General features: G+C 37.3%; 1 protein-coding gene across 6 annotated transcripts in view; it reads left to right on the top strand.

Annotated features, from left to right (window-relative positions):
- The window catches only part of NFKB1 (nuclear factor kappa B subunit 1), a 133,635-nt gene that overhangs the window by 29,611 nt on the left and 89,525 nt on the right, over positions 1 to 14,499 (top strand). For 5 of the 6 annotated variants that reach the window (XM_082605705.1, XM_082605706.1, XM_082605709.1 and 2 more), the window contains 3 exons: positions 3,397 to 3,442; positions 7,754 to 7,829; positions 12,028 to 12,068. In XM_082605705.1, the coding sequence (XP_082461831.1) occupies positions 3,404 to 3,442; positions 7,754 to 7,829; positions 12,028 to 12,068 (156 nt within the window). In that variant the 5' untranslated portion in view covers positions 3,397 to 3,403. The remainder of the gene's footprint in view (positions 1 to 3,396; positions 3,443 to 7,753; positions 7,830 to 12,027; positions 12,069 to 14,499) is intronic. The other variant, XM_082605707.1, reaches the window with a different exon arrangement.

The raw sequence follows: 14,499 nt of genomic DNA, 5'->3' as shown, positions 1-14,499 counted from the left end.
CTGCGGATCGTGACCCATTAGTGGCTCATGAAATCATTTTAATGGATTTTAACGGTGGTTGTTTTTTTTTTAATGAAATCTAATAGGATATATTTTCTTACAGTGGGCCGTGGTCAAAAAGTGTGCATATATCTGATCCTAGAAAATTTCCCCAGTTACAAGGAGGGGAGTGCCTCCAATTCTACCCTTAATCGTCCAACCCTGTGGCCTTGGTTTTGCTGCCCTCGCTAAGAACTACTTATGCTGGCCTTTGATGTCAGTGGTGGAATTGTCACAGACGTGTGGAAAATAATCCGTCAGGCGTTTCATGCAGAACTCATCATATATTCAGAACTTAGCCAGTTGCAACATTATGCCTTTCATGTGAGAAATACAAACAATTCACTCAGGGAGATATTTTACTTATTGCTAGCTAGCTGTATTTTCTATTTCCCTCTCCATGGTGTGAAAATTTTTCTGGAAGCCTCACTGTTGCGGGAGAGAGATGCAGAGCTCAGGCCCATCTTCTCACCAGTCAACCCAGTGTCTCCCTTTCTGTTTCGAGGTCCTTCCTCAAAAGCACCGAACTGAGTGCAAAGGGAAAGTGAGGGGAAGGGTTGGGGGAGCAAGGGGGCAGCAGAGGCTTTCCCTGGTCTTTCCTCATCCTTCAGTTCCAGAGGCTTAGTTGGTATTTCAAAATTTCGAAATAAAACCTGCTCTTACAATTAATGCAAATATTACTGTGATTCATCCTTTCCAAATAATTCTTGGTTTCGTTTGACATTTTATTTTTAAATCATGAATTAACGTTGACATCACTCTCAGCCTACTGTTACCTCAGCGCTTCACAGTGAACTCTGTCTTACAAAAGCTGTAAAAGTTCAGATTTTAACCGTCACCCAGTATCTCTTGGGCTGCTGTTAGGCTTTTAAAACTATGATCTTTTGGCACTCATTCGTGCATAAATCATGGGGAGGATATTGGAGGGAGGACTGTATTTAATTTGGTGTTTTGTCCTGTGCTTATGATTTAGAGATCTTCATTGAGATTTGCTGTACAGTGGTGATCATGATAATAACCCTGCATCAGTTCTAATAAAGTAGATTTAGTTGAGTCTTTAAAATTAGGGTCAGGGCCCCCTTACATTAAATCAAAGGTCAGGTGTAATAAAGGTCAGTGTAATAGAGGTTCTGAACAGGTTCTGTCAGTATAACAAGTCAGCGGTCTCCCTTTGCCTTATAGACTGTGGGCTAAGATTGAGAGGATTCAAATGATCAACCCACATTAAAGGCAAAAAAAAAAATGGTCTTAATATTTTTCTTGGAAACTTTGGCTTCTGTGTTCTAAGAATAAGAATTTTTCACATGGAATGTTGTAACTGGTGTTAACACTGTATTTCAGTGTAACACTGTTTACTGGTATCCTTCATATAAGTGAAAATTATGCTAATGATTCTTTAATATGGATATATACTTAAGTCCGTATAAAAATCCAAGTTTACAGAAAGAGTTATGATTTAGGTGATTTGTCCTTTGAATAAGTATTTATTAGCTAACTAACATATTCCGAGCACAACAAAATTCTTTCCTTTCAAAGGTCCATCCCCTATCAAAGTCTCTCATTTGCAGATGAGGAAACGGAGGCCACAGTGGGTTAGTTATATATCCAAAGTCACACACCCAGCAGTGGAAGAACTCTTGAATTTCTAATGATTTAATTCTTCTTCACTCAAAGGTCTGTTTTCCTTTTTTTTTTTTAGCTGTTTGTCTTAACTACAGCTGTTTGTAAATCTTCAATCAATAGTTTCTTGTTTTAGATGAATATTTTCTTGCAAATCTGCATGGCATTCTTGTTCTGTAGAACTCAGAGCCGCTCTTTTCCCTTTTGTTGGAATTCAGCCCTGCTCTGCATTCCACTAGGAACCCCCCCGATGCTCTTTCCCTCCTCCCCAGTCACAGAGGGCACTAGCAGGAGAGGATTTCATTGGAAACTGGAATCCCCTTTGGAGGACTTCGGAATGTTCAATGATATATTCATTAGAGTGAGGGCGAAACTGTTCTAACAACGACACCCAACAGTACATCCCGTTAAAGAACACAGTCTTTGATTTCTTTCTCACATCACCATCAGTCTTAGCTGCCACTCGTCATCATGCCAGGTCTTCTCCATGCCTAGGTTTTAATCCAGTGGGACAGAGAAGAAACCAAAACACGGAGGAAGGATGTCAAGAGCCTTAAGCCCAGACCTGGAAATGGCACACAATAAATAGTTTTGACATTCCTCTGCAAGCGTTTCTTCAGATGACCATCCCTAACTCCACAGGAGTGTGGGTGGGGTATGCTCTGGCTGAGTGTGTTTCCAGCTACAGCTCTGTTACTGTGGAAAAGGAGAGAACAGATTTTGGTGGACAGCTAACACTTTGGGACAGGCCCAGTCTCAAGTGCCGTTGAATGCTTTATAGACTTCATAAGAAAAAAAGAAAGAGAAAAATTGGCTTCAAATCTTTCAGCTCTGTTTTTTTTTTTTATCTTCTAATTTTTCAGGCAATGTGTCTAAACTTTGATCTAAGTAAATTTAACTAAAATTGTCCTATACGTATTTAAAATAATGATAAGGATATTTCTTAAGTAAATCCAAAATGATATGTGAGTTTAGATACTATTTTTATCTGGTCATGTGGCTGTTAATTTTTGTCAAGGCCTCTGGGTAACAGAAGATTGCTAGGGCCTGTGATGTTTTAATATCTGGCTGGGGTTGAGTAAATCTGAGACTGTAGCCTTGATAATAAGGGCTCTAATTTTTGTGCCTTTTGCTTGCATGTTTAATGTTACAGTGTTTCTGGACCACTCTGACAGAGGAAGTGGCCTGCAACAGCGGAGTGCTCTAGGGGACAGCCCGGCACACTGCAGTCGTCCCACCATGTGCTGTGCAAAGCACTGATCAGGCCCTCTCACAGCAAAATGACCCCCTCTGAGCTTCTCAACTCAAGTGGCATGTAGAAAGTGGGGAGATAGTTCTAGGACTATCACAGAATTCATGAAGGGTTGGAAAATAACCTATACAAAGAGCTAAGTGAATCTTTGAAGTCTAGATGGTGACAAAAAGAAATGGCCTCTAAGGAATCTAGTGGCATGATTTTTATACAGAGGATGAAGACTAGTTGTACCAAACTCCAGGACACTACTGTGAGGTTGACATCAGTGTTGTGGGTTATATGTAAGTGGTAATTCCTTGATGATGCAATATTTCTGTTAGATTTAGATTCCAAAGAGGAACTACACCATATCCTCCTCCTAAGGTCTTTAAAAAAGGGTTACATTTGGTCTTACTGGAATAATACAGTTTACTCCTGCATTGTGGAATTTTTAAGGTTCCTTCCAGTTTTACAGTTCAGTTTTGTATTCTTTTGCTGTACAGCTCCAGAATGGCAGAAGACGACCCATATATGGGAGGGCATGAACAAGTAAGTATTTTAATAATCTCACTAATAATTTTTTGTCAATGTATTCATATTTTAAAATAAACAGAGGCAACAATAGTAACTATCAGGAAAACTCTAAAAGTGGTAAAAATTTCTTTTAAATTGTTTTTCCTGTCCCTCTGTGTAAGGTCTGAGAGGACATGTCATGTAAAACGAGTAACTTAAACTCTGCTATCACATACGGTTGCATAAAAGTTATATATGCTTCAGGTCAAATGATAACTACTTGTATTAGTTTCTTAAGGCTGCTGTAACAAATTACAACAAACTGGGTAGCTTAAAACAACAGAGATATATTCTCTCTCAGTTCTGGAGCCTAGAAGTCCAAAATGAAGATGATGACAGGGTTAGTTACTTCTGGAAGATCTGAAGGAGAACCTCTTCTGTGGTCCTCCCCTGGCTTCTGGGGGTTACTGACAGTCCTTGGCATTCCTTGGCATTCCTTGGCTTGTAGCTGCTTGGCTTGTGGCTGTGTCACTCCAGCACATTGGCCTTCTTCCCTTTGTCTCCTCTGTGTTCCTGTATCCAAACCTCCTCTATTCTCTTGTAAAAGTACCAGGCATTGAATTGAGAGCCCATTCTTCAGTATGACCTCATCTTAACTTGATTACATCTGCAAAGACCCTATTTTTAAGTAAAGTCACATTCAGAGGTATTAGGAGTTAGGACTTGAGCATATCATTTTGGGGGAGAAGACAAATTATTTATTGAAAACTCACCTAATGAGGCAGATTGGTGTAGTAAAAAGGACTTAGAATTCAAAGATCTTAACCAAGTGTTGGCTGCTCTTAAAACTTGAGGAATTACTTAGCACCCCCCTCCCCTCTTCACTCACAGGAATCTTTAAAAGTCTTAATGGGCAATGAATGTGCTTTGGGAATATAAAACTGTTCATTATAATTATATTTGAAATTATAAAGGGATACCAGTGTCCTTTTCTTTTTCCTCCTAACTTTGTACTTGAAAATTTTCAATTTCAAGCCTGTAGAAATATTGGATAGTCCAACAAATCTTTGTTGGTTGTTAATATTTTGCCCTATACATATATATGTATATTTATATATATATAGAGAGAAAGAGATTTATTTATATAATGTATATATATTTAATGAACCATTTGCAAGCAATTTTCAGACTCTAGGGTAATTAAATATTAAGGGTATTTAAAATACTGATATTTATTCATTCATGAGCTGTTCATTGAGGCATTACTATGTACCAGAACATTGGCTAAGGAGGGGTACAAAAATGTGACACATTTCAGGCAGCTGCCATTCTAATAGGAGGGACAGAGACATGAATAGTTTCCATGTGGTGATAAATGCTGTAGTATAGTTTGCACAGTATGGGACAGAAATGTTGAGGAGGATCACTCCGTGCTGCCTGGGAAGAACAGTAGGGTTAGGCAGACTTTCTAAAAGAAGTCTCTGTAAGCTGAGATTTGAAAGATGTAATTTGCTAGGTTAGACAAAGAGAGGGAACACTAGGTACCAGGACACCCTGGTCCACATTTTGTAATCATTTCACACTTAAACTTTAGCCACCTAAAAAATGTATTTCCCAAATTTATGCATGCAAAAAATCAGTCAGAAACCAAAAGCGAAATATTGGCTTGGCCAAAAAGTTCGTTCGGGTTTTTCGTACCATCTTATGGAAAACCCAAACCAACCTTCTGGCCAACCCCAATACTTTTAAAGGGATTTAGTATTACTTCTTTAAATAAAATAGACTTATGTAGCATTCATTACTCTTGATAATGTTCTGATTGCTTTAGAAAGAATGAGTATGCATTGCTTTTCACATTAAGATACTTCCTTTGAATTTTATTGTACACATGATGATATAGGATAAATCTAAGACCATTTTCTTTGATTATAGCATGAAAGACATTTGGCTATTCATATTATAAAAAACCTGTGTTTTACCTTTCGCTTTTAATATGCCATCTCTAACGATTAAAGGCACAGTCTAACCAGCGTTAGGGTTGGTCAGCTTAGTTGTAAACCATGCTTTGCTGTCTATACGCAGGAAATCCTATCAGCAAGAGATGGTCCTTTATGCCACACACAAGAGTAAAACCTGCAGAAAACATTCATTTCAAAAGCTTTTCTTATGTGGGCATTTTTGTGATCATCAGCAACAGCGGTTGGGCACCTTCTGATATTTCCATTTTTGAAGGGAGAGGTCCTTGAAGTTTATTTGTTTGTTTCCTTGTCTCAAGATTAATGGTGTATATTCCCTGAAAGGTGCGTGTCGTCCGTGTTTTAATGTATTCTGGAATTTAGTCCCCACCGCTGACCTAATGCACAGTGCAAGCTGCAGCACACACCACATCTTCCCTCTTCTTGTCTGAAGTGGGGCATGTGTCTCTCCTAAGATCAGAGTTTTGGCCCTCTAACCACTTGTTTGGGCCACCTGCAGGACCATAGGAAAAATTTTTTTCTGCTGGGTCACCTTTTCTGCTCTGAGACTAATGAATTCTCTCTGTAAAGCGGGGCCCATATTTATAATAACATGTTGTTTCATTCCTTTATTTAATTTTTAGCAAATGGTGAATAGTGTAGATGAATTTCACTCTGAAGCACTGAAGTGGAGTACATTTACTGTTCCTCAGTTGAAAATTTGCGTACTTCACAACTGGATCTGAAGCCTTCTTTATTTAAACACTGCATTTCTTAGTCTTGATTTAACTAGGCATACAGATTCTTAGGTACCCAAGAATGTCCAATAATATGCTAGTAAAGAAAAGAAGTAAAATATTTGTGTTTTTTAAAAAAATGTCAGCTCCAGCATATTTACTAACTAGCGTATCATAAAAAAGGAAACATGTTTGGTTTCTGTGCTGTCCACAGACATTTCACAGATGACTTATTTAGGTTGAAATAAATACCAAACTCAGAAATATGAATTTTAAATCCTGAGTGAACTAAGTGGGAAGAAAATGTTTCTCTTGGGATAAGTAATTATTAGTAACTTATTGTAAGATTATAATTCAATCAAAATATATTGTTTGCCCACTGTATTAGTTTTCTGGTGCTACTGTAACAAATTACCACAAGTTTAGTAGCTTTAAAAATACAAATTTATTCTCTTACAGTCTGGAGGTCAGAAGTCTATAATCAAGGTGTTGGTAGGGCTGCATTCCTTCCGAAAGCTTTCCTTACCTTTTTGAACTTCTAGAGGCTATTTGCATTTCTTGGCTTGCAACCCCTTCCATCATTCCAGCTTCCTGCTTCTATTGTTGCATCTCCTACAGTTCACTTCGATCTCCTGCATCCCTCCTATAGGGCCCACCTGGATAATTCAGGATAATCTCCCCATCTCTGTATTTGTACCCTCATAACATGTACGAAATCCTTTTGCTACATGAGATAGCGTTCACAGGTTCTGGGGATTGGGATGTGGATGTCTGTGGAGGAGCCATTATTCAGCCTGCCACACCCACTAAATTCCAGATATTTTGTGTCGTGCTAGGTAAATAAAGGCGGGGAAAAAAAAAGCGAGGGAGCTCAGTGCTCAGTTATTTGCTCTTTGGACTAAGTTGTATTTTCAGTTTTTCTGTAAGTTGTTCTAGGGCTGCTGCCTAGTTCTTTCAGGACTTGAAATTGGATGGCTAGAGGAGGAGTTTATTTATCATCATAAAAGAAATAGAGATTTCTAGGATTATCTTCTCATGCTTATATTTCTAAGAGAGTATAAGCTTTTTTTTTTTTTTTTTTTTTTTTTTTTGCGGTATGCGGGCCTCTCACTGCCGTGGCCTCCCCCGCTGTGGAGCACAGGCTCCGGACGCGCAGGCCCAGCGGCCATGGCTCACGGGCCCAGCCGCTCCGCGGCATATGGGATCCTCCCAGACCGGGGCACGAACCCGTATCCCCTGCATCGGCAGGCGGACTCCCAACCACTGCGCCACCAGGGAGGCCCTAGTATAAGCTTTAAATCATAAATTCAACAAATATTTAAGCATCCACTCTGATAAATGTACACGGAGTCCTGCAGATATACCAGTAAGCAAGCTACACCATGTCCTTACCTCTGTGGACTTTACAGTTGGGTCATTCTTCTGAAATCCCTTTGTCACATAGCCCCCTGTAAAGTTCCATACATATGAGAACTTAGCTAGGTCTCCTGAGCGTTTTTTTAAAATTCTGATTTGAAGCGTTTTCGGGGTTTTGTTTTTGGCTTTAGTTTTTGTTCTTATAGTTAAGTTTTAGGTGTTTCAAGTTCAAATTTTTAAATAAATTTTACAATGTTGGAAAAATAATGACTGAAATATTTAAATTTTCCTTTTTATAGATGTTTCATTTGGATCCTTTGAATCATACAATATTTAATCCAGAATTATTTCAACCAGTGATGCCACTGCCAACAGGTAAGAAAATTCCTCATCTCTGTTGCCCTGTCATTTTGCTTTTGCTTTTTGTAAATTCAGGATTTTCTGTCCATTCTTTTAGAAAGTCAGTGAGGTACCTGGAAAGGAAATGGTGATTAATGTTTTAAAAACCAATCTTTTGGGACTTCCCTGGTGGCGCAGTGATTAAGAATCTGCCTGCCAGTGCAGAGGACACAGGTTCGAGCCCTGGTCCAGGAAGATCCCACATGCCGCGGAGCACCTAAGCCCGTGTGCCACAATTACTGAGCCTGCGTTCTGGAGCCTGTGAGCCACAACTACTGAGCCCGTGTGCCACAGCTACTGAAGCCCACGTGCCTAGAGCCCGTGCTCCACAACAAGAGAAGCCACCGAAATGAGAAGCCCTTGCACCGCAACAAAGAGCAGCCCTCACTCGCTGCAACTAGAGAAGGCCCGCGTGTAGCAACAAAGACCCAATGCAGCCAAAAATAAAAATAATATAAATAAAAAATAAATTTATTTAAAAACCCCCAATCTTTCAGTATACATTTTTGGACTATGTTTTTACAAACATGTTTGACCCCAGTTACCCATTGTATGACTGACAATTGTTGCTGATACCTGCCTGCTAGCACAGCTCAAAAGGAATTTCTTTACTCCATGTAGGATTTTTCCTTTCACCCAATCTTGTTATCTCTGGTGTCTTTATAACTTCTGTTCCTTTGTCCCAGGCAAACATGAGGCAGTCTCAACTCCTCAGATCTATTCCAAAAACACTTTTGAGTACCTATTGTGTGCCAGCCAGTATACCAGACACTGGGAACATAAATTGTACAAAAATCATAAAAGTCATCTCAGTAGAAAAATCATCGTTTTAAAAAGCTTTTTGCTTTATGTTCTGACCAGTTAGATAAACTCATGAGAATCATCCTTCCTCCTAACATGACTCTATTAATTATCCCCATCAACAAGTTGTTTAATCTCATATGGGCGATTAAAAACAGTCAACTCAGTCTCTGTTTTTATTTATTGATTCTTCTGTAAGCTTGTTGTGATAGCTCTTTTTATGTGCTCCTCATGTCACCGGGGGGCTCGACAGATGTTCACAAGCTATGTGAGTCAGTTTTGGAAGTTGTATGTCACAGAGAGTTTTGTGGTCACTGAAGTGGGCATCAGCTATTCTATTTACCATGGATGTGCTTGTTCTCAGTGGGAGACTTTATCCAATTTGTATCATCATCATTTAAAATTAGTGTTGTTACTCTGGCACTTTTCATGTTTAGATCAGATGTTTCTCTGCATTTTTATATCTATTATTTCTAGAAGTTCATGGGAATGGAAAAAAGTAAATCTGCTGTACCTTGACCTTCATTAGCTTCACTGAGTGTGCTGCTGAGCCCTTTCTCTCTTTACCCCACAAAACATATTTTGTAGGCTACGGTACCTGAGATCTCCTCAAATGCTGTCCAATATAAGCTCTAGGTCAGCTTCCTGTGAACAAGTAAATGTCTTGGTAGCTTCTGTGTTTCCTGTGAACTTCTTATTCTGAGGATCAAAGTCTTTTTCTTGGTACTGATACTTTATTGAAAACATGAAAGGTTCTGCCCTCAGGAAGCATATACATTTCCATTTAATGCCTTGTAGATGACAAACAATATCCTGATGCAAATGCTTTCTTAATGTTTTTATTTCATCAAGTTTATGGAGATAGAAATAAGATTATCAAAAGAACTATCTCAGTAAATATTCTGTAGTCGGAGCTTCATGTTGTAGGAATTATTTAGCCCATAACATTAGAAAAACTTTTATAATTATACCTCAGAATCATATTTTCCAGTTATTACCTCATCATTTTTATTGTCACATACTTTCCCTCCTCATTGCAGTGGCATAGTTCAGTTTTTATAAACCAAGACGTATGGATGTTTTATTCACATTTTAAAGGGATAGAGAGGTAATATAAACCAGTATTAATTTGTACTTTTCATGTAGACTGTTTTATATTTCTTGAAATCTAAAACCATTAGTAGTTTTGCTACTTGTGGAAAACTCTATGGGATATGGCACGACTGCTAGTTCTATAACATTATGCTGTAGGATGTCAGTTCATGGCATAGAAATGCGGCCAAGGAAAATGGGCATTAAAACAAATATATGCATGTCAAATCTAATTTTCTAGTTGATTTAATGTTTGAGTGTGTTCCCTGAAAGAGAAAAAATGGCCCCATTTCACTAATAAAATTCCCAGACCTTAAAATTTCACATATTTAAAGAAAATTAAATCATACAGCAAAAATAATAGCAAAACTTCAAGTATTTTTAGAAGAGTTAATAAGAAGTGAGAGGCTTGAAGTTTGATGTAAATGTGTTCCAACTCCTCTATATTTTCCATGACATCCAAATGTTGCCTTCTTTTTCTTAACTGAAGTATTGTCGATTTACAGTGTTGTGTTAATTTCTGCTGTACAGCAAAGTGATTCAGTTACACATATGTATACATTTTTTAATATTCTTTTCCATTATGGTTTATCACAGGATATTGAATATAGTTCACTGTGCTATACATATACAGTAGGACCTTGCTGTCAAATGTTGCTTTCTTAAAGACTTCTCTTCTTCATAAGTTCATTTAGCTTTCTAGAGGGAATGTTAATGAATAGATTTATTATATTGTTGTACAGGCTTTATATTAGCAGTGTGAAAATATTTCCTTTTCTAATCAGTTTTATCTCCTTATCAGAAATTAAATTCTAGCCATTTTTTGGAATTTTAAAATTCTAACAGTTTCTTTTCTAAAAGTAGTTAAATACATCCAGGAATTAATTTCATACAGACAAGAGAAGATAATTCACCTAAATTATACTACATTGGTCAGCCCCTACCCTTTTTTCTTTTCTTGTGTATGTTTCAGTTCAAATTCAGTCATTTTTCAACTGACTTCCTTGTAAATTTCTTGAATAATAACAGGAAATAATTATACCTTAGTTTCCTACAGTTTTCTAGCCTTATCCTGACTGATCATAATACTGAAAAGGTAAAAATAAAACCTCTCTCAAGTTAAAGTTTATTTTTAATTTCAACCTGAAAGTTTAGCTTTCTTAATAAATATACTTATCTAAAATAAGTCTTGAACTTCTGGCCTGGAGACAGTGAAGGTTGAAATGGACACCAAAGCATTCTAGAATTTTTTTAGTACCATTTTAATTTACGTTCAAACAAGTGAGAAACACCATGAGCCTTTATGTATTGCAGAGCTACGGATTATTTTACTGTTGTTATGAAAACCAGCTGGGAAGCTGAGGGACTTTCTCATATTGAACAAATTTGAATTTATACTGTCAGAGGTTCTGATTTTCCTTTGAGTTTCCAAAGTCAGGTATAGTCAGGCTATGGATTAAGCTTCTAGTATTCTTTGTCTTTACAACAATAAATTGGTATGCACCTATCTAAATTATTTTCAGAATTTTATAAAATGCTTGTTTTAGAACAGAGTTTATATGAGAGCACGGTATTCAAAAGTTGTATACAAACATCAGAAGCTATGAGTTAATAAGAATCTACCATGTTTGATAGACCAAATTAAATTTGGGAGGGAGGAGGAACAAGCTAGCCAGTTAAGGAATGAGGGCAGTACTTATGGATCCGAGTATAGGAAAGGAACCAAAAACTTAGTGTAAGGAAAAGCAGATAGCCTGAGATCATTATCTGTGTGTTTCACATGTAGGCACTAGCTCAGTCTCTTGTAATTTCACATTAAGCCCATTCTCTTTGAAGAATGGAAATCAGTGTCTAATGATATGACGGCAAAAGAAAATTTCATAGTGCCCAGGAAGTGGTTGCTGCTTTTAACTGGTATTTGTGTCATTTAAAAAATGCTTTGTTAGTGGACATGATTGTGAAGGCTATTGACGCCTTAATCCTTGCCAGACATCATGCCTTTTGTTGGGTTGTGCAGTGTGCCATCACCGTTCAACAAGACGTTTATATAGTGTGGTTCTCTCTAACGGTGTGAAACTGTTGTTAAAATAAGGATAAATTTAATATTCGAACAAGGAAGATATATCCTTGTGGAATTTTAGCTAAAGCATTTATTTGAAGCCTATATTTAAAAACATAATTTCAGTTTTTTTACTTCTTTTATATGTATATATTTTTCTTTTTACCAAATTTGAGAAGCCTCACAGTTTCTTTTGGTTTCTGTTTGTTGTTTTGTTTTTAGCAGATGGCCCATACCTTCAAATATTAGAGCAACCTAAACAGGTAAGAAGATGAAAGGGGTGGGACTTTCTCTTCAATTGTTAGATCCATAAGTCTAATATTAATATCTCAAGCACCAAATAAAATAATAAATGAATTTTACAAAGGAAGTACCTTATCTAGAAGATCAGCAACCTGACAAATTATGTGACAACTTTATTCATCCACTTTACATTTCTCTTAGTCATTCTTCACACTGTCCTGAGCCTCAGTATGTAGTTCTATAAAACTTAATTAGAGATCCTTGATATCCCATGATCTGTACTAACTTTGCTTACCAGCCACTCCTAGGAGAGGCATAGGTTATCTCCACTCATTTTCATTTATAAGGGAACACACATGCATGCAGTTCATGTACGCTGAGTTACGTCCATCAACATGTCCCTACACATGCAGTACTTCTTAGCCTTCCTCCTTCCTTTGGAGCTCCAGCCTTCTCTGTTCTGTCTTTGAAACATGTAACCTAAGATACTAAAGGTACCAGTAGGGTGTAGAGAAAGTATTAGAATGGACAGTTGAGTTCTCTTCTCTCTGGTGTTAGCTTTGGACTCAGTCTCTTTGGAGTCAGGAGAGGAGCATTTTCTTTTATCAGGCTCTTCCTCTTACTACTAGATTCTATAGAGGATACCTGGGAATTGAAGCGGCCTCCTCACCATGCCCCCATGGGTAAATATTTATTAGAAGTTTTATGGGACCAGTGCTATCAAAGAGGAGGGAAGAGAATCTCTAATATTTGCCTGTAGGAGATTTCAGTCATTGAGGGATGGAAATAATGGTATAGTCTTCTGCAAAATGAGGACAAAGTTGGTAAATCTCCAAATGGATGTGCTTATTATCACATCTTTGTGAGACTGAGGATGAGTGTACCTGCTCTCTTGAGTTATATCATCCAGTACCTTTGCTAAATGTTTTTAGTAGCTCAGGCAAGTAAGTGTAACACTTAACAAATGTTAACTAAGTCAAGAACTTAAATTAAGCATCCGTTGTGGTTACTCTAATCGTGGCCTTATATATGTGTTTGGATTTTGGTCAAGATATAAAGGATGTAAATATCGTAACTATGACCAAATAGACTATCCTTACGAGGTTGAACTTGGGTTAACATTTTTGGTGTGGGGACAGGAATGCCATGTGAGACTTGAGGCCGTTGTTTTAGTCGCTTGCAGGTGGCACACCCTGACCCCACAGGCTGCTGACATGACTTTTACCTCCGTGTCTAATTCCATAGTGGTGAGTTCCCACAGGAGGCCACTGATTCTCTCAAAGACCCTCCCAGTGGAAGGTTATCCCTTAACATTCTAGGCAGTGGTCTGGCCTCCTGGAAAATTTTCTGAGTAGTCTGTGAAACTGAGAAATGAACTAAACTTTATTTGCGTACTAGGTAAAATGTGTTTTTCAAATATCCATTTTCATAAGCATAGCACTACAATAAGAATTTTTAAATGCAGTTTCTTACTATGGATCCAGTAGTCATAAGGAAAAATTGATACTTATGATTTATTTGAAGGGTGGGTTACATAGGTCCAAAATTCAAATTTTAATTCGCTGTTTGTGGATGTGTAAAAGCTTATCTGAGTAAATCAATGTGTTTGCTTACCAAACTGATAATATTTTGATGTCTGACTCCAGTGAAAGTAAGAAGATTGTATTTAAGTCAGACCTTCTGACCGGATGGTTATAGCCTTGCCTTTGAGGTTGATGACTCATTTTAAGCAAATGGAGTTACTGAGATGAATGACTGTGGATTGGCAAACCTTTAATCTCAAAAATTTAGAATCTGAAATGCATCCAGACTATGCATTTGAAGACATCCTAGCTTCCTTAAAAAAAAAAAAAAAAAAAGTAATAAATTTCTATCCTCAGGTTAGAAATTCCTTTGCATGGAAGTTTAGATACTTTTATCCAACCATGAATAATGTCTATTGTTTTTTAAATGATAAGCAAGCTATTAAGACATGTCTCTTTACTCATATTCTATTTGAAACCACTCCCAGTAAGATATAAAAGTGTCCTGAAGGAATTTTGTGATTAAAGATAATGAATTAATTTATTAAGTTTTAAAAATAAAATCTAGAAAAATGTTCTTTTGTCTTTGGGGTCTCTGCCACAATTTTCCCCGGCTCTGACAGAGATGAGTCACAGCGTAGACTACTAATCTTTAGCGTATCCAGTTCTGTTGCATATTATTAAGTGCTAATTATCTAATATTATTTAAAAACTGAACTTGTATTTAAATTGATTACCAGTCAGGTAAATCCTTATTTTATGGCTAGCCAATTCTGGAGGCTGTTACACACACTGTTGCTTTATCAGGCTTTTAGAAATTTCACTTAATTATTAAAAATAAGTCAACAGCCTTTGTCTATAAAAGGTATAGGTCTGAATTTGTAACTTTTTTTTTAGTTTGAATTTTGTGAGAAGCAAAACAGAGGAT

The sequence above is a fragment of the Mesoplodon mirus genome (assembly GCF_964341445.2).
Source record: "Mesoplodon mirus genome assembly, chromosome: 2".
NCBI classification, from domain to species: domain Eukaryota; kingdom Metazoa; phylum Chordata; class Mammalia; order Artiodactyla; family Ziphiidae; genus Mesoplodon; species Mesoplodon mirus.
The sequence above is the reverse complement of the archived record's forward strand: the minus strand, read 5'-3'. Positions and strand labels throughout refer to the sequence as shown.